Source organism: Artemia franciscana, chromosome 4, assembly GCF_032884065.1.
Source record: "Artemia franciscana chromosome 4, ASM3288406v1, whole genome shotgun sequence".
Classification (NCBI taxonomy): Eukaryota; Metazoa; Arthropoda; class Branchiopoda; order Anostraca; family Artemiidae; genus Artemia; species Artemia franciscana.
The window spans coordinates 22,900,408-22,925,768 of NC_088866.1; the positions used below are offsets into that span (position 1 = coordinate 22,900,408).

A 25,361-nucleotide genomic window follows, 5' to 3' on the forward strand; every position below is an offset into this window, starting at 1 on the left:
AACAGTAAAAAACTTTAGCGTAAAGAGCGGGGCGTTGATGAGGAAGCAGCCTCTTTCATATACGAAGTAATTTCTGTGCGTTTTAAGTTTTAATGTCGCTCCTTACTTTCAGTTAAAAAAAACTCGTTTTTTTTATTTAATTTCTGAACGTTTTTGAATCAATGCATGTTTTGATTTTGGCTCTCCGCAGAGGAATAATCAAAACGAAATTTGCATATTTTTTTGGGGGGGGGGGGCTAAATGGCTTTCTCATAATTTTGATCGAATGATTTTGAGAAAAAAAGAGCGGGGGCGAAGCCTAGTTGCCGTCCGATTTTTTGGTTAATTAAAAAGGCAACTAGAACTTTTAATTTTTTACGAATCTTTTTATTGGTAAAAGATTTACGTAACTTATAAATTAGCTTACGTAAAGAACTTTTGTATTCTCATGTTTTTATTACATATATGAGGGGATTCGCCCCATCGTCAGTACCTCGCTCTTTACACTAAAGCTTAAATTTTATCCCAATTCATTAAGAATGACCCCTGAATCACAAAAGCCGTAGAATAAATAGTTGAAATTACTAAAAATACTTTAGCGTAAAGAGCTAGGTATCATAGGAGGTGAGCCCCTTATATGGGTAATAATTTCTGTTTGTTTTAAGTTTTATTGCTGTTCCTTACTTCCAGCTGAAAAAGCTTTTTCACATTTATTTTTTAATTTTTTTTTAAATAATGCTAGTAAATCCTGCTCTCCCTTCATGGAAGTTTTCTTCTCCCATGACAAATTCTCGATGGAAAGTTCCCCCAGCATATCCCCCTCTTCTCAACCCCTCCCCCCAACCAAAAAAATCCTCCTGAAAACGCCTGTATACTTCCCAATAACCATTACTATATGTAAGCACAGGTCAAAGTTTGTAACTTGTTGCCCCTCCCACGGGGACTGTGGGGGAGTAAGTCGTCCCCAAAGACATAGTTATAAGGTTTTTCGATTACGCTGAATAAAATGGCTATCTCAGAATTTTGATCCGTTGACTTTGGGAAAATAATTAGCGTGGGAGGGGGCCTAGGTGCCCTCCAATTTTTTTGGTCTCTTAAAAAGGGCACTAGAACTTTTCATTTCCGTTAGAATGAGCCCTCTTGCTACATTCTAGGACAACTGGGTCGATACGATCACCCCTGGGAAAAAAAACAAAAAAAAACAAATAAACACGCATCCGTGATCTGCCTTCTGGCAAAAAATGCAAAATTCCACATTTTTGTAGACAGGAGCTCGAAACTTCTACAATAGGGTTCTCTGATATGCTGAATCTGATGGTGTGATTTTCGTTAAGACTCAAATAACTTTTGGGGGGTGTTTCCCCCTATTTTCTAAAATAACGCAAATTTTCTCAGGCTCGTAACTTTTGATGGGTAAGACTAAACTTGATGAAACTTATATATTTAAAACCAGCATTAAAATGCGATTCTTTTGATATAGCTATTGGTATCAAAATTCCATTTTTTAGTTTTGGTTACTATTGAGCCGGGTCGCTCCTTACTACAGTTCGTTACCACGAACTGTTTGACAATCTTATACGTTATAATTCTAACAGTACCTTTTTAGAACATTTGCTTATAAGTTCTTTTTACAACCGTAGCCTATTTCCGTAAACAGAGCAACTGCTTAATTACAAGGGCACCAATTCATAAGACTGCAGAAGGGGGGGGGTGTATATCTTTTTAATTTAGTTTTTCTAAGGGAGGGCCCTATTTTTCAACGAAAAAACAAAAATGGTATTTTTTCAAAATTTAGAAAGGAAGTTGCCCCCCCCCTCCAATCGGCACCCCTGATTAATGCTTCTAACACAAATACTAAAAATTATCCTATAATTACTTGATAGTAATTTGATATCCACTTTTGATGACATTTACTTCTCATTTCCGGGCTTAAATTGGCATGGTAACATCCAACTTTCAACCCTCTTGACCTAAGATCCTTCATCAATTCTTCCGTGTCCTTAATAGACGTTGAATAAATAATCCCAGATTGACCTCTATATTTGGTAGTTAGTAATTTTTCCAGTTCATCAACACATTCCTTATGGGACGCTGGCTTTGGACGAACCTGAAAAATATCAACAAGAATGAGCCAGTTTATATATAAAGACCACCAAACACATATTTAGAAACGATTCCAGAAAAAAATCGGCTGGTTTCAAACCATTTCTTTTATCAGTTCTTACCTAATGTTATTCAGTTCAAGAATAATGTTATTCAGTTCAAGAATATGAATAATGTTATTCAGTTCAAGAATAGGTTGAAACGTTACCTACTAGGAATTTGTTGATGATTTAGACTAAAATTAATCAATTTAAATTTATTAAATTTGGTTATTTATTTTTCAGTTTTATAATTTTCTGAATTAAGTATGAACATGTAGTAGTAGGTTATAATGACTGAAACAACCATCATATGCAACCTAAGAGGTTTCCAAGATCACCGTTGAAATACGAAGTAAGCTTTGCTTTTGCTAATAAACTGATTTGTCATGTTCCCCATATTTTAAAATTATCCCGTTAAAATATTCCTATTCCGCAACACACAAACTGCGATTATAGCTTCTTTCTTATAAGTTCTACTACAGAGAACAAACTTAGGTTTTTTTAGACACACTCGAACATAAATCTAATTTACGTCTTTGCAAAGAAATATACCTTCTGCACTAAAGTTTCGGTATTTGCTTGAACTTTGGTTTGAACATTAGTCAGAAATTTAAACCATTCACCTTTACAGCCCAGGTACTAACAGGCTTCAAAGTTTTATGGGTCAGGAATTTTTCTGTATTCCAGAGTTACTTGTAAGCAAGAACCGTGAAAATTGTTCACCATCAGGGGCAATGGGCTACCGTCGTCAGGGACGAGGTGCTAATAACTAGACGTTTTCCTCATTTTCGATATATTTTAGAGTCGAAAATCTGTCTTGATACAAGTGTTTAAGTATCAAAAATAATATATAACATAAATGCCGTAATTTTGCAATTATTAGCAAAGTGTTAATGGAGCAATTACTCGGGATAGAGACACACCAACGTACAAAAGTGGGGTAGCATGGTAGCCATGCTACTTGGCAGTTTCCATGACCTAGCAAAATTTGTCGGAAGATTTTGTTAGAAAATGCTAGTGTTTCCACTATCCCCGAATTTGTAGGCAAATTTTGGAATTTCGTCGATTTTTTCTACTGGTCACTTTGGAACTTATGATATCACGAGTCTGATTAAAAATGTTTTGCTACCAAATATAAAGGAAGCAACTAACAAGTGTTATGTTTTTGCTCAAATCATTGTAGACTTAGCTTGAAAATGCTATAATTGTATGTATGTATGTATGTATATATATATATATATATATATATATATATATATATATATATATATATATATATATATATATATATATATATATATATATACATATACATATATATATATATATATATGTGTGTGTGTGTGTAAGTCCATGTCCCAAGGTCAACGGTCAATTGTGCCTTCTAAATCTTCATCGCATTCACCATCTTTACTGTTAGTACTGTCCAACCAAGGGAACCCATCCGTTTTTCCAATTTTTTTCATTGCCTAACATCACTTCTTCGCCTCATTTATTCTTAGTCTAGGTGACTTGAGCACGATTGTTTCTTTCTAGGCAAGAACTATTCACTGAAGTTGTCCATTTAATTACTTTTCTCGTTATATAGTATTGACTCTTCACCCTTAGTTATTCCTAGTCTAAGCGATTTAAAGACGATTGCATTTTAAACAACAGTCAAAGCCAAGGAAAGACAAGCCTGTACAATCTTAACAGCAATTAATTTTGTTTATAGATGGTGCTTAAGAGCAGTACCAAATTATTGATAATATTTTAGAGAATTTAAATTTTTGTATTGAATTTTTGAGTTATGTGAATTTTTTTCACAATTCTGAAAGTTAATAAAGCACGAATCTTAGCAGATCTGCTGACACATTCTCGAAAGCCTTTGCAATTTACATTAACTTTTAGGATGATCCATTATTCCTGGACTTTAAAATTTAGAAACAATATATGCCAATCATTCAATGTAAAAAAAAAGGTCAAACCTGGAAAAAAATTGACACCCAAACTATTTTTGTACCGAAATATTCCCTAAAATCGGGAGCATAACATACTACAGCTCGACAACATTGAAACCGGAAAATACCCATAAATTCTACCTAATTTAGCCCAATTTTACTTCTATCCATTTAGCCAATTTCGAATTTTAGTCCAAAAATATAACATAAATGTTTGACTTCGAATAGGTTTTTAAGACTCTTATGCTAGGCATTTAGACCTTTTGAGAACAACTATCAGCGTTAAAATTGTTACAGAATTCATAGCCCCCCCCCAAAAAAAAAACAAACAAAAAAACAAACAAACAAACATGAAAGCCAAATTTTACAGGAAGAAGTCCAAAGGTTTAATTTTCTTAGACAATGTTTCGGAATATTATTTTATGCCTTATCTAACCCTATAAATTACACAAATTTTATGCACAATAGACCTTACGACCCCATATTCACGTAGCCAAAATTACTTCGACAGAAAATTTAGCCAAAAGTTCAAAATCATCTTTTTTAGCCTTTGAATGTAAGCTATAAAAACATTTATATTATGTTTACGCATTAGAAAAGATTACTCACTAAAAGAGACATAATTTCTGTTAGTGTTTGAAGTTAAAAGAAGTCCCAACAAGGCTTCTCTTGCAAACTCAACCTATAAAATATGCTTCAGATTCGATCCCGTGGCCTCAAGCCCTTCTCGCTGCTGGAGGATAATTGCTGCACAAGATTCCGTGACAATTGGAGCTATCTTAAGGGGTCATTTGTTACAACTATGTGGCTTACTTGCCGAAAAATATCAGCAATGCGGATTTTGTCTTTGACGGATATAACGATGGACCTTCGATCAGAGACAAGACTACAATCAGCGAAAAAGAACAAAAGGTATCTCTAGTCGGAAGAGTCACTTCCTGCATTCTACGCCACTTTCGGTTAAAAAGGAGGAATTTATAAGCAACAAAGCGAACAAGCAGAGGTTTATTTTGCTACTTACACTACGGCTTGAAGAGAGACCAATTAAATTTCACCATACCATCAGCGTATTCCCGCATTCTAAAACTGAAGCAGAGACTCGGTGACGCTGCACCTGACATTCTGTTCTCACATATCTTCCTTGGTTGTGGCACTACATCGAGACTGCAGTATATGGGTAAGCCTGTCACACTAGCGCTTTCGAAACGGAATGAGCGCTGTCACGAAGCTGCTTCAGTGGTTTACCAAGACACAGTGTCAAAAGATGAGCTAGTTAAAGCTACACAGCAGGCGCTACTTAGACTTTATAGGGCTAAAAAGGGAGAAATCCTCGTGTCCCCATGATACAGGTTGTCCGTCAGATAACTTCCAGCCTAGACATTATTTGAGTCCTGAAAGACTCATCACCAACAGCCTCAGCTGCTCGATACCACTTCTGCAACGTCACTTTTCAGGTAATACCACTTGGGATTGGAACTTCAAGATGATGAGCTCGTGCCAGTCATGGCAGATGCAAAATCCACATCACAGCGGCTGCTCAGTGTCATCAAGGGTACATGCAAGCCGGGAGGCTAAACCGCAAGATGCGCATGTCAAAGACATACACTGTGATGCACTCCTGCCTATTCAAAATGTTTAAGCAACAGCTGCAGGAACGTAGACAGAAGCCAACAAAACCACAACAAATGTTAAGCTGAAACACATTATTAGCATAAAATCAAAGCAAAGCAAGTAATGCTGTTATTCTACTTAAAGATAATTAATTTTAGCCAAATTTTGTTTCTCACCTTTTATGAGATTTTCTAAGCCTTTGCAAGTCATATTTGAAGTAGCCTACAGCTTTCTTTTAAAATATTATGTCATAATTCCAGGTGACTGACACGATTGTTAAATTACACAGGTGCTTTCCGTGAAGAACAATAGGCTGGTTATTTCGTTAGAAATAGATTCGACGATTGCTTGTAGTTAATTTTCTTGTCTCATACGTCCATTTTAGTAGGAAACGATTCTCCAAATTTTTTATTTTTTCAGCAAAACATATTTATGGACTTTTTCCTCAATTTTGAGCTGCTTAAAATTTGAGCCACATGAACTTGGGGTCGTAAGTGCTTTTGCGGCTAAATTTTGACCAATTTAGCAAGTATGATAATGATTGAAATACATCCGAAAACCTTTGCGAAGGAAAGAAAATTTTCAAACTTTTACCCGTGAAATTTGGTATTTATGTGTCGAATAACACAAAACTGAAGTCTAAAGCAATGTTAAAGCTGATATTCACTCTCAGGACGTCAAAATATGTAAAACCCTTGTAAACTCAATCAAAGCCAAGGCATTTATTTTTTTTAGGACAAAAATTTCCATCTTTAAGTTCGATTTTTGGGTTTTTCCAGGATTCACATTTTTGTAGAGGTTTACTATGTTATTCTCAAAGTTTGTCGGAACAATCTAGGGCCAAAAAAAGTGCGTTGCAATTTGTTCCACCCCAAGACGTAGACTGATCAATCTAATATTAGGCTGCTATAATATGCATTGTAATTCAATATTGTGTAAAAGTACGTATTGTAGTTTAATAATGTGACAGCTATTCTTCAAATAAGGACTAATTTTACGACAGTAACATTGAATTTAACTAATAAGTTAGAATTTCCCACTAATTTCATACCTCAATTCCATAATAATTTCCACAAAACTCTTAAAACGGCCGCAAAATCGAGAATTTTTGGAAATTTTACAAGAATTCAAGAAGTCTATTCTATAGGAAATTTTGTCTTTTAAAAAAATTTAAAAGATTTATTTAGCTCATCTTGCATGAATTGGTTTGACATAGGTATGTTTATGTATTCTTTTTGCCTTTTTATGTATTTTGTTCTGTTGTATACTTTTTTTCGCGGTTAGAAGCTGTCCCTTAGTATTTATTAAAGATCAGGAAAAGAGCTACACATTCAGACTACGCCTTTTTTTTTTTTTTTTTTTTTTTTTTTTTTTTTTTTTTTTTTTTTTTTTTTTTTTAAATTGATTCATGTTAAAATGCGCATATAATAATACACAACATTATTCCCAAAAAAGTTTTTGGCCTGCAAAGACGGGTGAAGACAACCAAGTCACTTGCTCAGAGAAGAAAAAAAAATCACTAACTCACAGAGCAGACAAAAAAAAAATATAGAACATAATTTAAATATGTCAGATAGATTAAATGAAATAAATAGATTCTAATGAATCCTGCGCAAAAAAAAAGAATAATATAAATAAGATAAAAAAGTAAAATGACTTCTAAAAGTTTAAGGATTATTTTACACTTTTTGTGACAAACTGAAAAACTGGCACATTCAAATTGAGTCAGGCATCATCCTATACATAATATGAATCCCCACTATAGGATTGAAAAAGACCTTCGTTCCTCTTTTAACATTTGACAACCCAACTGGAAAGACTGGTGGCATCAATTTAAAGAGGAGTTATAGTCAAAAAAATTAAAGACAGGTAAACTCGTTGTTGTTTTTTCAACGAAAGAAACTAAAATACTATGTTTAGATGAAAATACCCAAAAGTGCGTATTTTGGAATCCATGGAAGGGAAGAAATTTGGGGGAAACAATAGCCCTCCCCCAACAGCTAATGCACTATTGCATCAGATTGCAACTTTCAAAGTATCTTAATTATCGTTTTGCAGCATTTGCCTTTGCAGCAGGGAACCATAGCCATGCTTCTATCTAAAGGATAAAAGACCTCGTTTCTAAGGTGACAAGACCAAATCAAATAATAAATTAGGCAATAAACTCTTTGTAAATCTATGATAACCTCTCTTTACGAGATATTTAGTTCCATTAAAGAAAATTGAGTAACCTAGCCTAATACTACAACAATTCAACACCACGAAGAAGTAACTAGGCAATCTATCACCTAGACAACAAAATGAGAAAAAAATTCTATGAAAGAGATAATTTATAATAGCTAGAATACTAACGGTGTTACAAGTAGAAGTTCATACGGATAAAATTTTAGACAAAATACTTTTATTCCCAAAATCCACTAAAACTAAAAACAAAAACTCCCCACTACCTGAAAAACTGAAAAAATTTTCAGTTTGGAGAGTACAAAATTCTTTTTTACTTTTTAATACTACCGAGACAAAAGATTTCTCTTAAAAATGTTTTACTGAATGTTTTTTAATTATTTCAAGATTTTCTTCTATGTTCGGGTATTGCTTCATTACTGGTAAAGCACCAACGGCTTCAAAATAAAACATTTTTATTCCATTGCCCATCTTACCCAAAATCCATGATTTTCCAAGATTTTTTCTTTTGTTTGTTTGGGAATTATGAAATTTTTGGAGCAGTATCACATTTATGTTAGGGTTACCACGCTGAAGCTTGAAAAGAAACAAGCACAGCCAATTTCATGCCAACACGACGCTTATTTTCCCTCAATAACAGCAATAGTCACAGACTTACTTTCATGTAATGAATGCCGTCGCTTAATTTGCGAACAGTCAGTCCAAAGAGTATGGATACAGTCGACAAAAAAAGCAACTATTGGCACCATCTACCGCTTGGCGAAACTTGGCATTTTAATAATGAGAATAATTAACTAAATTAGTATAATTGGTAAAATTAGGGTTGTAATAAGTGTCTGATCTCAGTTCCTGACAGAAAAACGAATACGAAGCTTGAAAAATGCAATGTGTTGCCAGAAGCTAGAAGGCGTAAACAGTTTTCTTTTGTGGACGCTAGTGTCAGTCTTCCCTCTTAAAAGTTACCCATATTTATTGGGATAGTCTTCAAAGCCACGCTTATTATACATTTACTTCAAACAATCAATATTACCTATAGATCTGCCTGATTGATACTATAGCCTAATTTTTAACCGGATATCTGAATTTCTCAAGATCTAACCTACAGTCCCCTAAACATACGAAAAAAAAAACGATATAAGAAGTGCTGTTTAACAACATGATGGCTCAATGATAGACCTAAGCACGTACACAATAGGTTGGGGATTCAGAACCCTTCAGCTTAAATCATTTCAATGATTCATACAATGCAAAACTTCAGAGATATTCTTTTTGTTATGCTTAATTGCAATTACGCATACCATTAATGGCTGCAATACATAACGACTGATTGTGCATTGTTAATTTATTCATACTTATAGTGGAGTGTTCTTTTGTATGGTAGCTATATATTCCTATCTATTTTACTACAACTGTCTATTTTAAAATTCAATTTTATTTTTATCATTGTCTATTTTACAGATAAATTCTTCCTTTCTTGTTCTGCTTTTCTCCTTTCTTAAATAAGAACTCAACAACTATTCGCGAGGCCAAATTACTTTGACTACTATTTTTCAAATAATTTGTCTACGATGGGACCAATGCATAACTTAAAGTTGAAATTTACACATTGCTCTGTAATGTGGCTAAAATCTTAAGAAATACCAGGGACATTGCAAAATATACAGATTCCAGAAAATCAAGCCAAAAAAAGAAAAAGGCATAGAGAGAAAGAGACAGAGTGTGAGACAGATTGCGACAGAAAGAAGGACAGAGAGAGAGGGGGAGAGAAGAGAGAGAGAGAGAGAGTACCATTTAAGAGCCTGTCTTCCATAACAATTTTATATATGTGGAGAAGTCCGGGCATTAGGGCATAGAAATAAATTTTCGCTTGAAGCTTGAAAAGAGAATAAGAGAGTGAGAAAAAGAGAGAGAAAAAGAAGGAGTGGAGAGAGAAAAAGAGAAAGGTTGGAGAGACTGGGAAAGGGAGAGAAAGCGAAAGTTAGACAGGGTAAAAGATAGAGAAGGAGAAAGAAAGACTTAGAGAAAAGGAGAGGTTTTCACCAGCTAAGGGCTCACCTCCCAGGACAATTTTACCTACGTGGAGCGTGAAATGAACAAGAGTGAAACGAATCAAGCGTAAAACGGACAAAAATCAACACAAACAAGAGTTTGAGTTTTGGCTCCTCTCACTGTAAAGTTATAAAACCTACTGCATCGTTGGCACTTTAGTAAAAACTATGTGTGTCTGAACAGTCTAGGAAGTCGTGGAAAAAATCAAATGAAGTTTCATTGTCAGTTTAATATACATACGCTGATGTTTATTCCTTAAAATCTTAATTAATTTAAGATTTTAGATTAAAACATCTAAAAGAATTGTTTTCCAGTAAAGTGCAAATTATATTCTGGCTTTAAGAAAGCATAGGGGTTTCGAACACTACTCATGTTAATTTCTGCTTGTTTTAAGTTTGATTCGGCTATTTATTATAATTTCTATTCATTTTGGGTTTCATTTACTTATTGATGCTGGTTTGTAGTAGTTTTATGCTTGGTAGATTATTTCCTTCATTTTTGGTTTAATGGAGTTCATTACTTTTTTTTGAAAAGCTTATTTTGTGGAAAAAAGTTCGTTTTTTTTTATATTGATTTCTAATCCTTTTATATTGACATAGTCTTTTTCACGGATAAAGAAAATAATAGTTTGAATCTTTCCGATTTTTTCTTTAAGAATTTATAGTTTAGACTGCTATTTATATGCTGGAGAAAGTTTTTCAGCAATTTTTAACAGTATAAACACTTTTGAAAATCATAACAAAAATAGTAGTGTTTAACTTGGTCACATATATCCACTAGTTGACCTGATAAATAAAACTTAATATAATTTCAAAAAAATATGAATATGCTCTTTCACAGCGTGGATACACTTGCGCTCTTTTGATTTAGTAGAATTTTACGAGCAGAAATAGTAACAGAAATAGCCCCGAAAATTTGAGCTTAACACCCGTTCTTGCTATATATGCTTGCTATATATAAGTCGTTCTTGCTATATTGCTGATAAATAATAAATAAAACCTGATAAATAAATTTAATTAACCTAATAAATAAAACTTAATACAATTCCCCAAAATTGTGTTTATGCTCTTTCACAGTCTAGACACACTTACACTCTTTTGATTCAGTAGAATTTTACGAGCAGAAGTAGTAAAAGAAGTAGCCCCAAAAGTTCGAGCTTAACACCCTCTGTCATTCTTGGTATATTGCTGAGATGTCTTATTGGAAACCAGCTTACAAACAGTGAGTTTTGCTTTAATTTTAAAGCAACGTTTAGTTTTTAAGCATAATGGGCAAATTACATAACTGTGGGTGGTTGACCTACTCAAAACACTAGAGATATAGTTACTAGACCGTTCGGCTATTCTGAACAAAATGGCTGTCTTAAAATTGTGATAGGAAGTGTCTGGAAAATTATGAGCTAAAAAAAAAGGCTGATTGGCCTCCTTATACGTTCGAGTCTTAAGAGGGCACTAAAACCTTTAATTTTAAAGCAAATTAGCTCCTATAAATATCAATGATATTACTAGCTATGATAGAGCATCGCTGCCTATGTCCTTAAATGCCTATATTGCTTATACGCCCTTTTAATACTTGTATGCTTGCAGTTTTTTCGTTTAACTGAAACCCCCCTTAAAATAATCCCTAAAAGTTTCACTTAATACCATTAGTGTCGTTAGTTACAGTAACCATAGAAGCAGCATTAAATGTATACATACAGTCTTCTGGCTAGATCAAAGACCACAATCGATGAAGGTGAAATTTTCAGAGAACATTTCTGTTGTGCGGATGACAACTTACTATCCGTAAGGGCATATCAGCAGTATTTTAGAAACAGTTTCATGTGTGAAATTAAAACTTACAACACTTGTTGTGGGGGATGTTGAACTAACCAAAAGACAGTATTTGCATCACAATACTACTGCTTCTACTCCTAAAACTACTACTACTGCTACTATTTTTATTGCTGCTACTAAAACTAGGACTACCCTACTATCAACTAAACTCCTACTGCTACTACTATAACTACTGATAATACTACTACTACTAATAAACCTAAGATTACTGAGGCGAAAATATTTGGCAATATTTAACTGTATTGAAATAAATCGAAACACATCGTGCAAATATTGGATGTCAAGAGGACGTGTCGACAATGCGTCAGAGCCGGTTGATGACATTAAGTTTAAATCTCATAGTGTTGAAGGGGATGTTGAAAAAAGGGTGCTATTTTCATACTGCTACTAGTGCAACTACAACTATTACTACACATAATTACTGCACCTTTCAAAAGTGCTTAAAAAAATTCATGCCTAAAAACTATGTTTGGGTGTTTGTTAAAGCCCTTATCAAAGGGCTCGGGAGGGAGGGGGGTTGTACCAACCATGGAGGCATTGTTATATGTTCTTGGACTATTTTAAGCAAAATTGTAATCGCAAAATTTCAATCAGATACATTGGGTGAAAAGAGTGGTAGTTTGAAACGAAGAAAGGAAAGGATATAATAAATAAAAAATAGAATCAAATGGATAAGAAAACAAGGACTTTGTTAGCCAGGAGAAAAATATGAATACGAAAAATAAGCACACATTTCGACAAGGACTTCCGCCAAGTCGTCCTCAGTGCTCATAAAAAAGATCTAACCTTGCGAAGCGAACTATACATGAGGAGAAAAGATAGGCTACAGAATAAAAAAAAGCCAGAAATAAATGAAAGACAATTCACCAGTTGGATCGGACAAGTATTCTTTGCTTGGCAATAGATCTAGCCTGTCTGCAACCTCAATTTTCATTAGATATGCAGATAGGTTGTCTTAAATTAAACTGGCGAAAATATTGACATATAAAGATCATAAATATCTCCTGTGTCTCTATTAAGTGCCAAATTTCTGTTTGTATTTTTTTTTTATCTCAATTGCCTATTTAAAAGATTGCGGTTGCCATTTACAGTAGATATTAAAGTTGCCTCTTCAAACAGAAGTATGTGTTCAGGATTTTTGAATATATGGAAGGTCAAAGCAGAATCAAAGTTGTCACCATTGTTTTCATATCTAAGGGACTTACCTGTTGAAATTTTGTGTTTATGCAATCGTTCCCCCACCTGTTGATGGGTCCTGCCAATGTAGCATTTCCCACATAAATACGGACTCTGTAGTCACCACAACCCAATAAAGGGTCAATTTTATCCTGAGTTGAAAAAAATATTAAACTTTTTGTTCAATTTTAAAAGAAAGAGAGATATTGTGTTTTTTAAAGTTGTTCCAAGTTAGTCGCTGCAGAAAAGCCATTGCAGAATAGAATTTCTAAACATAATTTAATTCAGATTTTACATGATTTCGTGAACAGATTTTTAGAACTCGACCAAAGAGATTATTACCCTTATTTTCACAGAAGGAGGTTGATTTGACGAGCAATATAGATACGGATCATTATAGGTCGGCTTTCTATATATGGGAAATATAGAATAGATATTCTATTCTGCAATGGCTACCCAAATAACCTTATTGAAAATAACATAGATATACGATTAAAAAAGATAAAAAGGGAAAATAGTTAGCCAGTCCCCCTTGATTCAGCTACTCTGGCAATTGAAACCGAAATTTCATCATGTTACCATGCACCTCAAAACTCAGTCACAAATTGGAAAATATATATATATATATATATATATATATATATATATATATATATATATATATATATATATATATATATATATATATATATATATATATATATATATATATATATGATCAAGAAGTTCAACATTTTTTCAACTCAGGATAGGATAATACTGACCCTATACCGGGTAGCGGTGTCTACACAGCCCCATGTTCATGTGTGAAATTTTACATTGGAAGGACCCATCAACAGCTGAAAGAACGATTGCATGTACACAAAACTTCAACAGATAAGTCCCTGAGATTTGAAAATACCGAAGAAACCTTTGAATCTGCTTTAACCCTCTATATCTTCGAAAATCCTGAACATTTATTTGTTGTGAAGAGGCAACTTTACTATCTACTGCAAATGGCCTACCACAATCTTTTAAAGAGGCAATTGAGATCCAAAAAAATATATAGACCAAAATTTGGCAATAGAGACACAGGAGATATTTCCTGAAGTCCAATATTATAACAACTTAATATTAAAAGACTCAGTCAATATTTTCCCCCTGTGTAATTTGACCGCATGTCCGCATATTTAATGAAAATCGGGGTTGCAGACAGGCTAAATCTGTTGCATAGCAAAGATTACTCGTCAAACCCAATTAGTGAATTGTCTTTCATTTATTTATGGCCAGTTTTTTTAATTCAGCATCTTTTTTCTGCATGTATAATTCACTTCAAAAAGCTAGAATTTGTTTTTTTTTATTATTTTTTATTTTTATGAACACTGAGGACGACTTGGCGGAGATCCTTGTCGAATTTTTTGTTTGTTTTTCGTCTTCATATTTTGCTACTGGCTGACAAAATCCTCGTTTTCTCACCTTTTTGATTTTATTTTCCATTTATTATATACTTTTTTTTCTTGGTTTCATATGTCGTGTATAGACAGTGTGGTCTTAGAGTTGTAGTTGGTTGGAGGGGGGACTAGTTGACCTCCATCACTATTGACTCTTAAAAGAGAACTATAACTTCCAATTTTAATCAAATGAGCCACCTATAAGGTTTATGCAACCATCCCTTCAAAAAGAGCCTTAAATATCCCAGGGGCATAACTTGCAACCCTCGCACTCAGGCTCTGGTGGTCTAAAGCAACTTCAAAAGCCTTGTTATATAATATTTGGACTATTTTGAATAAAAGGATTGTCAAAATTTCAATTGGATACATTTCGGTAAAAAAATAACGTGTTTGTGTTTGTGCGTGGAGGGGGTGGCGTTAGCTGCACTTTCATCACCTTGAATCTTAAAAAGGGCACTGGAGCTTCTAATTACAAATTCAATGAGTCCTCTCCAAAGCATATACGACCACCCTTTCGGTAAGAAACAAATATGTCCCCAGGGCATAACTTACAACCCTTTCCCAGAGCTGTATAGTGGAGGGGGGCTATCTTCCTCACAGACATAATTCCCGATACCTTCAACAACCATGAACAAAATTTTTATCTCCAAATTTTAATTGGAGGTTTTAAGAGAGATGATGAGCGTGGAGGGGGGGGGGAGGCTGGTTACTCTCAAATCGTGTTGACTCTTAAAAAGGGAACTATAAATTTTAATTTCAAATCGAGTAAGCCCCATCTGAACTTTATATGACCGGCCATTCCATTAAAACCTTATATTACCTGATGGCATAGCTTAAAACCCTATCCCTAGGGCACTGTGTCACCCCAAAAAAGGTAAAAGATGCGGGATTATACTTTTAAGGTCCGATCCGGCGGAGCTAATCTCCGTATGAAGGCCCTTTAGCCAGGAATTGCAATGGAGGGATGGGAGGCCAGAAACCCCTAGAGACACTATTATAAGTTCTTTGGAATATTTTGAACAATATCACTATCTCATAATTTCAATCAGATGTATTTGGTGAAAAGATGGGTTGTCAAGTAGAGGGGGAGGGCTAAATCCATCTCATCACTTTTGACTCTTGAAAAGAAACTAGAACTTCCAGTTTTCAACTAAATAAGCCTCTTCTAAAGTTAACAACCATCCTTTCCACAAAGGCCTTAAATACCCCACGATATACCTTAAAAACCTCGCCCCTAAGCTCTGGTGGTTTGTATCAACCCCAAAAGCCTGTTTATACTATCTTTGGACAATTTTGAATAAAATAACTGTCTCAAAACTTTATATTCGATGTATTTAAAAAAACACAACGTGTTGGGGTGGGGGAGAGGGTTAAGTGCCATCTGATTCAGATTCCCAACCCAATGAGTACCCTCTAAAGTATATACAACCACCCTTTCTATAAAAACCTTATTTGCTTCCGGGACATAGCTTACAATTCTTGCTCTGAGACCTATGGAGGCGAGGATGTCTTCCTCAAAGACATAATTCCAGATCTCTCCAAATACAATGAACATAATTGCTATCTCTAAATTTTGATTGGATGTCTTTGGGGAAATGATGAGAGGGGGGGGGCTGGTTGCTCTTAAATCACACGACTCTTAAATAGGGCACTATAGCTTTCAATTTCAAATCAAAAAAGCGCCATCTAAAGTTTATGCGACCAATCATTTCATAGAAACCTTACGTGACCCCTTTCCATGATTTACAACCCTATCCCCAGGGCACTGGGGGGGTGGGGTGGGGTTGTCAACCCTAGATGCATTGTTTCAGCTCTTAGACTATTTTGAGCAAAATCCGAGGGCTAGATGCCGTCCATCAATTCTGAATCTTAAATGGGAACTATAACTTCAAATTTTTATCCAAATGGGCCTTCTCTAAAGTTTATATAACCATCCCCTCCATAAAGACCTTAAATACCCCCTGAGCATCCCATAGGCTGGGGTTTGTTTTCACCCAAAAAGCCTTGTTATATGACATTTAGACTATTTTTGATAAAACGGCTATCTCAAAATTCCTATTTAGATGCATTTCGGGGCAATATGACGTGTGTGTGTGAAGAAGGGGATAGCTACCCACCGATCACTTTGTCTTAAAAAGAGCACTAGAGCTTCTGATTACGAATCCAATGTGTCCCCTCCGAAGTTTATATGGCAACACTTTCTATAAAAACCTTTTACGCCAAGGGCATAACTTACAGCCCTTTCCTGAAGGCTATATGTGTGTGGGGGGAAGGGAAAGGTTGTCTTCCTTGAAGACAGAATTTCCTGACCCTTCAACTACGTTGAACAAAATGGCTATATCAAAATGTTGATCGGATATGTTTGGGAAAATGATGGTCCTCTCAATTTAGGGCACTAGTCCTCTCAATTTCCAATTGAATGACCCCTTTCTGAAGTTTCCACAACAACAGTTTCTATAAAAACCTTATATGCCCCAAGGGCATAATCTATAGCCCTTCTCCTGAGGGCTATGTGTGTAGGGGGGTGTCATCCTAGAAGACATAATTCCTGGACACTTCAACTACGTTGAACCAAATGGCTATATGAAAATGTTGATCGGAAGTGTTTGAGGAAATGATGGGCACGGGAGGGGGCATTCGCCCTTCGACCAATTTCAACTATCAATAAGACACTAGCCCTCTCAATTTCCAATCGAATGAGCCCTTTTTGATGTTTCTAGGACAACATTTTTTATGGAAACCTTACATATCCCCATGGCAAGACTTTGCCTTGAGGGCTGTGGGGGATTGTCATCCTCAAAGACGTAATTTCCAGACCTTTTAACTATGTTGAACAAAATGGCTATCTCAAAATTTTGATTGAATGTGTTTGGGGAAATGATGAGCATGGAGGGGTGTTAGCTGTCAACAATCACTCTTGACTATTAAAAAGGGCACTAGCCCTCTCAATTTCCAATCAAATGAGCCCTTTTTAAAGTTTCTAAGATAATGCTTTCTACAAAAGACTCAGATGACCCTAAGGCATAACTTACAACTTCTGTCTTGAGGACGGTGGGGGATTATCATCCTTAAAGACATAATCCCCGGACAATTCAACTGCATTGAACAAAATGCCTATCTCAAAATTTTGATGGGATGTGTTTGGAGAAATGGTGGGAGGACCAGGGGTCAGCTCCTAAGATTTTTAGAATAAAATGGCATTAATAAGTTTTTCTTGTGTGTGGGTGTATGTAGGGGCCAGGGTCAGGCCGTGGAACTTTTTCGGGCCATAAGCTTTTTCAGGAGGAGGGAGGGGTCAGACAACGGAGGGAGGGCCAGGGTTCGACTCCCATGTTTTTTGGAATAAATATCACTAAAAACTCGTTTTGTTTTGTTTGGGGGAGGGGGTTCTCGGGCCATCCAGGGAGGGCAAAAGGTTGGCTCCCTTAACTTTAAAATAAAATATCATTGATAAGTTTTTCTGAGTAGGGGTGGGGGTCGTGCTTATCTGATCTTTGAACTATTTTTAAAACCCTAGCATAAAAACCTTAGATGCACCCAGGACATGCAACACTTGGCCAAGGGCTCCGGGGATTGGTGTTGACCCTTGTTTTGTTATCTGATCTTTGGACTTACTTTAACAAAATGGCAATAAAAAAAATTCTATCACGTTGATTTGGGGTAAAGAGGGTAGGGGGGATAGTTACCCTCCAGTCGCTTTTGACTCTTAGAAAAGTAAATAGAACTTTCAATTTTCAATCAAATGATCCACCTCTGAAGATTATACAGCCACCCTTTACAATAAAACCTTGCCCCCCCCTCATACAATTACCATGCCCCGGTGCATAACTGAAAACACTTGTCCCCGGACTCTGGGGGGTTGTTTCAACAATAGAGTTTTTATTATCTGATTTTTGAGCTATTTTTAACAAAATGGCTGTCTCAAAATTCGGATCGCATTTTGAAATTGATAGCCAATTGTATCTACTTGGGGGAAAAGGGCTGGGGAGGGGGGAAGGGCTAGTTGCCCCCAGGTACTTTTGACTCTTAAAAAGGGCAATAGAACTTCCGATTTCCAGTCAAATGAGCCCCCTCCAAAGTTTATACGACCATCTTAAGTGCCTCTGGAAAAAAAATACTAATAAAACTTTGAAGCTTCATGGCCTTTACTATATGCATCACTACAGCATTGCCTCTGATAACAGAACTACTATCATCATAAAGAGTTATCAGACTGAGAAAAGCTAAAATAACTATAAGAGCCGTGGTTAAATTACCTCATAGTAAAGATTAGGTCGGTTAAACGAAGCACGGAACACAAGGCAGCCCTCTATATTAAGAATCTTTTGGACATCAGCCAATACTCTTGAAGGTGCAGTAGCAGTCAATCCTATTATCGGTACTTTGGGAAAAAGATTCTTTAGCACCCCAAGGAACTTGTAGTCTGAAATAAGAGAAATTTTTATATTACATAAGCAAATAATGGGTATACTTAATACCTTACCTTAGATCCTACTGTGCCTCCGAAGGCACACAGGGCATCAAAGAAGAGACGTCAGTCATCCCTCAAATGGGCTGCTGCCATAAAGTCTACCCAATGGGGTTGTATGGATGCATTCGCATTGAGAATGTCCTTTTGGTATGTTCGTCATGCTGTGTTGTTTGGTTTTTCCCCTTTGCCAAGTTCCCGTTGGTTGCCACTGGAGGATGGACTATGGTGCTCGGTCGTCTTACATTCGGACAACATGTCCCAAGTATTTCCATCTTCGGGTCCTGATCATGTTGATGACTAGAGGTTGCCCAGTAATTTGGCAAATTGTCTGGTTCAAGACACGTTATGTCCGTTTTATGTTGAGGATTCTTCGCAGAAAATTGTTCTCAAAGGCATGAAGTCTCTTCTCTTGCTGCTGATTTAACTTCCATTATTTGCTTCCGTACAGCTTAACTTCGAAGACAATACTGTTGAAGACTCAAAGTTTTACCGGTTTGAGAACTTCTATGAGCGCCAAATCCGTTTAGGCCTGGTAAACGAGGCACAAACCTGTCCGATACGAGAATGGATCTCTCTGTCTATTGCTCCTGTGTTCTCTACTATGCTCCCCAGATATTTAAACTGAATAGTCTGTTCTATTAATTGAATAGCCTGTCCTGTCCTCGTTGCTGTACTTAACGTTGAGAGAAGATCCCGTGACAGCCATAATTTTAGTTTTTGATCCATTTATCTCGAGACCAAACCGTAGTGCGTTTTATTTCACAACATCCAAGAACTGTTGGAGTTTCCGCTTGTCTGATTCGAGGAGACTAATATCGTCTGCAAAGTTTGTATCTGCAATCCTCTTTTCGTTTCTGATTGGGATTCTGTAATTTGTGCATCCGCGGAGGATGATATCTATCACCAGTATGAAGAGAAAAGGGGACAGGACACATCCTTGCTTTACTAACACCTCAATGGCCTTTTCGACAATTGATTTTTAGAAACTCTGGATGTGGTAAAACAAATCTACTCTTGAACTTGGTTTATGATTACTTTTATTTTCAAAATTTATCTATATGCTAAAGATCTTGAAGAAGATAAATGTAAAAATTTAAAGATTAACATGAATGTCAGGAAGAAATAGAAGACATAGATCTTTTGGTTGCGAGCAATGATAAAAGCGATATCATTGATGTATTAAGCAAAATGAAAATGATAAATAAATATAATCAAACTACTAGGAAACAAGATTTAGACATTGGAATGGAATACACGGTTAAAGCAATGAAATGCGTGACAATTAAATATAGAAAGAAAATCGTTATCATTATTGATTTTAAAGGTTAAATGGTTGATCTATTTGCACCTAAGCGTTTTATTTCTAAAGCAGCGGATCTTGGCATAAAAATTTAAAAAACTAGATAAAGTATGATTTTAAAGGTTATAGAAAGAAAGGGGAAAGACAATAAAAATTATTTAGATATTGATATCGAACTACCCACTAGATACTAATCATTAAAATATTATATTTTATCAGTAGTAATAGAAAAATGGAATATAATTAACCTATCATTTCACAATTTCATCGAATTCTTATTTCATAAGACCTGTTTGGATCTTAAAGCTCAGAATGAGAAATTATAAGAAGGGTTGAAAATTTTCATTTAAAATGGTGTGAATTCAATTAAAAATGGGGTATATTAATGGGGTAATCCAGCTGGGGCCTAGAGCCCGTGTTCACATTGCGAAAAAGGATAAAAATGAGACCAACTTTGATTTCCAAGGACCTGTTTTCATGTTGAATTAAGAGATGAAAAATGTTCAAAATATACAATATTTTACATTAAAATGATGTAAAATGAACAGAAAATGATTTCATTTGAATGGATGAGATAGGTGAGGCAAAATCAGCACTAACTATACTACTTAGCTAATAACTATACTACTTAACCAATAACTATACTACTTTCAATCTAATCCATGCTTTATCCAGTTTATGTTGTTTTTGAACTGAATTTTTTTTTAATTACCACAGGTTTTTGGGCTGTAAAAAATTTGTACAACTACACCGCCTATATATTTCTCGAAATCAAAAACGACTGAGCCACGATGAGCTTCAATGTCTTTTGAATTGTTAAATAAGCACAAAAGATCCCTTTCCTGAAACCATTATCCTATTAGTTACACCAAGGGACATCATTAATGGCTATGCCCAGGGGCAAGTGTCCAGAAAAATTGGGGGGGGGGGTACATTTTTCAAAATTTTGTGGATAGGGGGAAAATTTTGTCTTTTTTCGTTTTTTTTAAATGGAAAAATCAAAAAAGGTATTTTAATGGTATCTAAGCAGAACATCTTCCCTCCCCCCTTAATTGACACCCCTGGTTGCGTCAGCTATCCTAAAATAAGGTTTGCTATCCAGTTTACTGCTGAATTACTTCAAAATGATGTCAAAATATTATCAATCAAAGGCACAAGTCACAGTTTTGGGGTAATTATCTGACTCACTTTCAGAATCGAAAGATTTGTCGATTTGAGAAAATCCGTTATTGCTTGGTGAACGTCTTGCTCAACCGTGACATATAATGCTCGATCTTACATAAAATGCATAGGCCTACATGAACATAGAATCCAATGTGAGGCTTATTTTGTTAATTTACTTCTATAGGCACTTAAAGCTTTAACATGATTTCCACAAGCATTAGTGTGAGCTTTAATAATTTGAACAAATTAAATTCATTGCAAATAGGACGAAAGAAATCAAATTGTAAATACTATTGAAAAATTAAATTTTTAAACCATGATACAATTTAAAAAAAAGTAAAACTATTAAAAAACCTAAGCCACAAAAATAATTTAAAATACAAAAATGGAAAATACGTAAAACGTTACTACTAAAAACTTAAAGAGAAAAAAAGGGTATGAAAAATTTTCAGCGTGTGAAGCTGGCTAAAACACAAAGAAAGTGCACTTTAACGTCCATGTTTTTTTTATTATTACTACCCCATTTCCTAAGATAAGTCGACACTTATTTTATCAGAAAAAAAAACGCAAAAATACATTTCCCAAAATCATGAATCATGACCCTTTTTCAGTGATATTAAGTCTATAATAATTTAATGTGAAAAAAAAAAAATACAAAAATACCTTTTCTAAATTCATGACTCGTGACTCCTTTCCTGCGACATATAGTCTACAATAATTTTATCAGAAAAGAAAACACAAAAATACCTTTTCTAAAATCATGACCCCATTGACTACAACAATGAACCTCATCAATGGCAATGCGATCAAGACGTTTCATCTCATGTGCTTTTTGCAATTTTGCCATAAAACGCTTACTTTTCGCTAATTTCTCAGGAGTTACATATAAGAGCTTCATAGATGACAGCTTATCGATCATCGCCTAGAAGAAAGAATGTTTAAGGATCCGCTCTAAAACAAAATCCAAAATTCAAAAAGAAGATATACCTGACTGTAATTTAAACATGAGCTATTTAATCTGAATCAAATATGTGACTTAAATGTTTCTATAATATACGAAAAAATGTATCAAGTTTGGTAGGCTAAAGCAAAATATACTAAAGCGTCTTATTTTGAAGTTCTTTTTTTGTGTTAATAAAAACAGATTTTTTACGTAGGCATAAATTTTAGGAAATATTCGCTGCTAAAGTAATTTGCAAGGGGTCGACTAAGACAATACAGAAGCTTATAAATTCAAAAAATCTGATTGGTTGATTGCAAAACTCGAAAGGGATGTCTTTATGCAGCAAAAGCGAAACAAACTTCCATTGACCCATTAATGTGTTGCCCCTTCCCCTCCTATTTTACTGACTATAATTGGCAATATTCAAAAACTTTTAGAATGGATTCGACACTTGTCTCTTCAAAAATAAGAAATATACGAAAATATGTTATAGGCATAAGTAGGGCTGCCAAAGGTTCAAGTGATAAAAAAATAGGGACTAAGGGGCGATTTTTTAGCCAGAAAAAGGACCTCTCTAGGGGCCATTTTAAACGCAAAATGGAGCCACAGACTCACTTTTTAGAAAACTTTTGAAAGAAAAAGCAGTGACACAACAGCTAATGACACTTGACTGAGGAAAAAAAATTGACTAAGACATCTCTCCATGATCAGAGGTCAGGTGACAATAAGAGTAGAAGCTACATTTTTTTGCTCAGTGTGTATCGACAGAGCCCCATCTATCAAGGCGTCCGCTAGCTGTATATCGACCATGTCCTTCTTTTCAGTGCCTGAATGAGTGAGCTTTTCAAGTTCACTCATTCGTCGAGGCTATTTCTTCGTTAAGAGCTCCCCCGGAAAGGGAGAAAACCTCAATTAATGCTGACAGACCTGTGTGAAATGGTTAAAGCATTTTTTACGACTTTAGACAAGTTTGGATATTTTCCTCCCTCAACCACGTTGTTCCACTTGTCGTCAATCCTTCCTGGCTCTGCTGGAATTCCAGATAACTGGACTAGCTTAAAATTGTGAGCTAGCATGTGAGCTAAATTTTCCACTGAGACTTTGCTTAAGGACATATTTTGCAGCCGCAGAATAATGCCTCCGAGCACGGTACATGAATGAGGGTTTAAAAGCTCGTCTACTGGCTCAGGACAGTCAACAATCTCGTTAATCGCAACTGTCTGTAGCAGTGGCACAAAGTTCTTTTCCATCTTCGAATGGCTAGAGCCTTATTTCATCCCTAAGTTCTTCGGTCGCTTCAGGTTTTAAAAATCGTCAAGCCAATGTCAACACCAGGACATTGCCCCATATAGAGCTCATGCACTAGGAGCTCTTTCCTGTAAAACTTTTAGGCGAAAAGTGTGAAGAGGTTCAAACTACCAACAACAAACTACACTCTGTTTTCACGGTTGGTTTCCTGATCAGCCGGATGATATATTTATACGCATTTGATTTCATTAGACTAGGGTCTTTCTTTGGAATAGAGAGCTCAAACACAGCTAACATCTGTTCCCTTAGCCTTGAGGTGACGGGTCCTATTGTTAACCATTTTTTGGGTACGTGTTTCAAAAAGCGAAACTTAGGAACACCAGTTTTGTGGCGAATCTTCCCATAGTATTCTTGTGTAGCCGACCAGCCTTATTACACTTTGACGATCAGGTCAGAACAATTCTCACCGATTTCCTGCAAACCCTTCCAAAAACCATTAATGTGGCAAATGGATCTTGCAGGTACCAATATCAAGGAGACCTTCGGTACGTGTCAATTTACATTATTCACTGTCAATAAGCCTGAAAAGCTTTTTGTTCACGTTCGGACCGTCAAAACTTAACGCTAGAAGTTTAGAGATAGATAACGCACTGTCATCGATCGATTTGACTATTTCTGAATTCAAGTCTTCAGCTGTGGCATGTCCAATAAATGCAGTTTTCACATGTCTTTCTACCGCTCGTTTCATCTTTTCAGACCAGAATCAGATCCCCAATTGAAACTCGTTCTAACTTTCTGAGTTTGTGGTTTAGTCAAACTCGACACAATAACTAATGCCGATTTCAGCAAGGGTCATAATCCGGAAATGGGGTCCAAGAACTTCAGTTGTAAAAAAACGAAATTAGTTCCCCTGAATGTGAAATTTCTGACAACTGTGTCTTTAAACCTATTTCCAAATACATCTATTATCTATATGAAGGAGGAAAAAAAAAGATATAATAAATGAAAAATATAATCAAATAGGTGAAAAAACGAGGAGTTTGTCAGCCTTTGGTAAATTATGAAAACGAAAAACAAGGAAATATTTCGACAAGAAAGACCTCCGCCACATCGTCCTCAGTGCTCAGTAAAAACAAAAACAAAACAAAATCTAACCTTTTGAACTGACCTCTAAAAGAAGAGAAAAGATGCTGAATCAAGACCAAACTAGCCAGAAATAAATAAAAGACCATTCACCAACTGGATTGGACAAGTATTCTTTGCTTTGCAATAGATTTTGGCTCGCTATACCCTCGAGTTTCATTAGATATGCGGAAACGTCGTTTTAAATTTGACTGATCGAAAATATTGATTTAGTCTTTTGATATTAAGGAATTATAAGCTTGGCTTAAGGAAATATCTCCTGTATCTCTATTTATAGCAAAATTTCCGTTTACATGTTTTGTGATCTCATTTGCCTCTCTAAAATATGCGGTAGAGCATATTACAGTAGATATTAAAGTTGCCACTTCAAAAAGAAGTATATGTTCAGAATTTTCAATAATATAGAGGGTCAAATCAGAATCGAAATCTTCATTTTTATTTTCAAATCCCAGGGACTTATCTATTGAAGTTTTGTATTCATGCAAACGTTCCCCCACTTGTTGGTGGATTCTACCTATATAAAAATTCCCACACGAACACGCAAAGTGGTAGTGGTGCATACAGAGTCTCGTGTTCGTGTGGGAAGTTCTACATTGGTAGGAGTTCACTTCACTTCTAGAGTTCACTTCAAAAGGTTAGATTTTGTTTTTGTTTTTACTAAGCACTAAGGACAACTTGGCAGAGGTCCTTGCTTGTTTTAGCGGAGGCAGAAATATTGGCTTATTTCTCGTTTTCATATTTTGCTAC

The 25,361-nt window shown here is 35.4% G+C and overlaps 1 protein-coding gene across 5 annotated transcripts in view; it reads right to left on the bottom strand.

The window, feature by feature from the left end:
- The window catches only part of LOC136026162 (ATP-dependent DNA helicase Q1-like), a 110,297-nt gene that overhangs the window by 59,081 nt on the left and 25,855 nt on the right, over window positions 1–25,361 (bottom strand). For all 5 annotated transcript variants that reach the window (XM_065702472.1, XM_065702469.1, XM_065702468.1 and 2 more), the window contains exons 6-8: window positions 22,028–22,202; window positions 18,602–18,768; window positions 1,856–2,086 (exon numbers count right to left, since the gene is read on the bottom strand). In XM_065702472.1, the coding sequence (XP_065558544.1) occupies window positions 1,856–2,086; window positions 18,602–18,768; window positions 22,028–22,202 (573 nt within the window). The remainder of the gene's footprint in view (window positions 1–1,855; window positions 2,087–18,601; window positions 18,769–22,027; window positions 22,203–25,361) is intronic.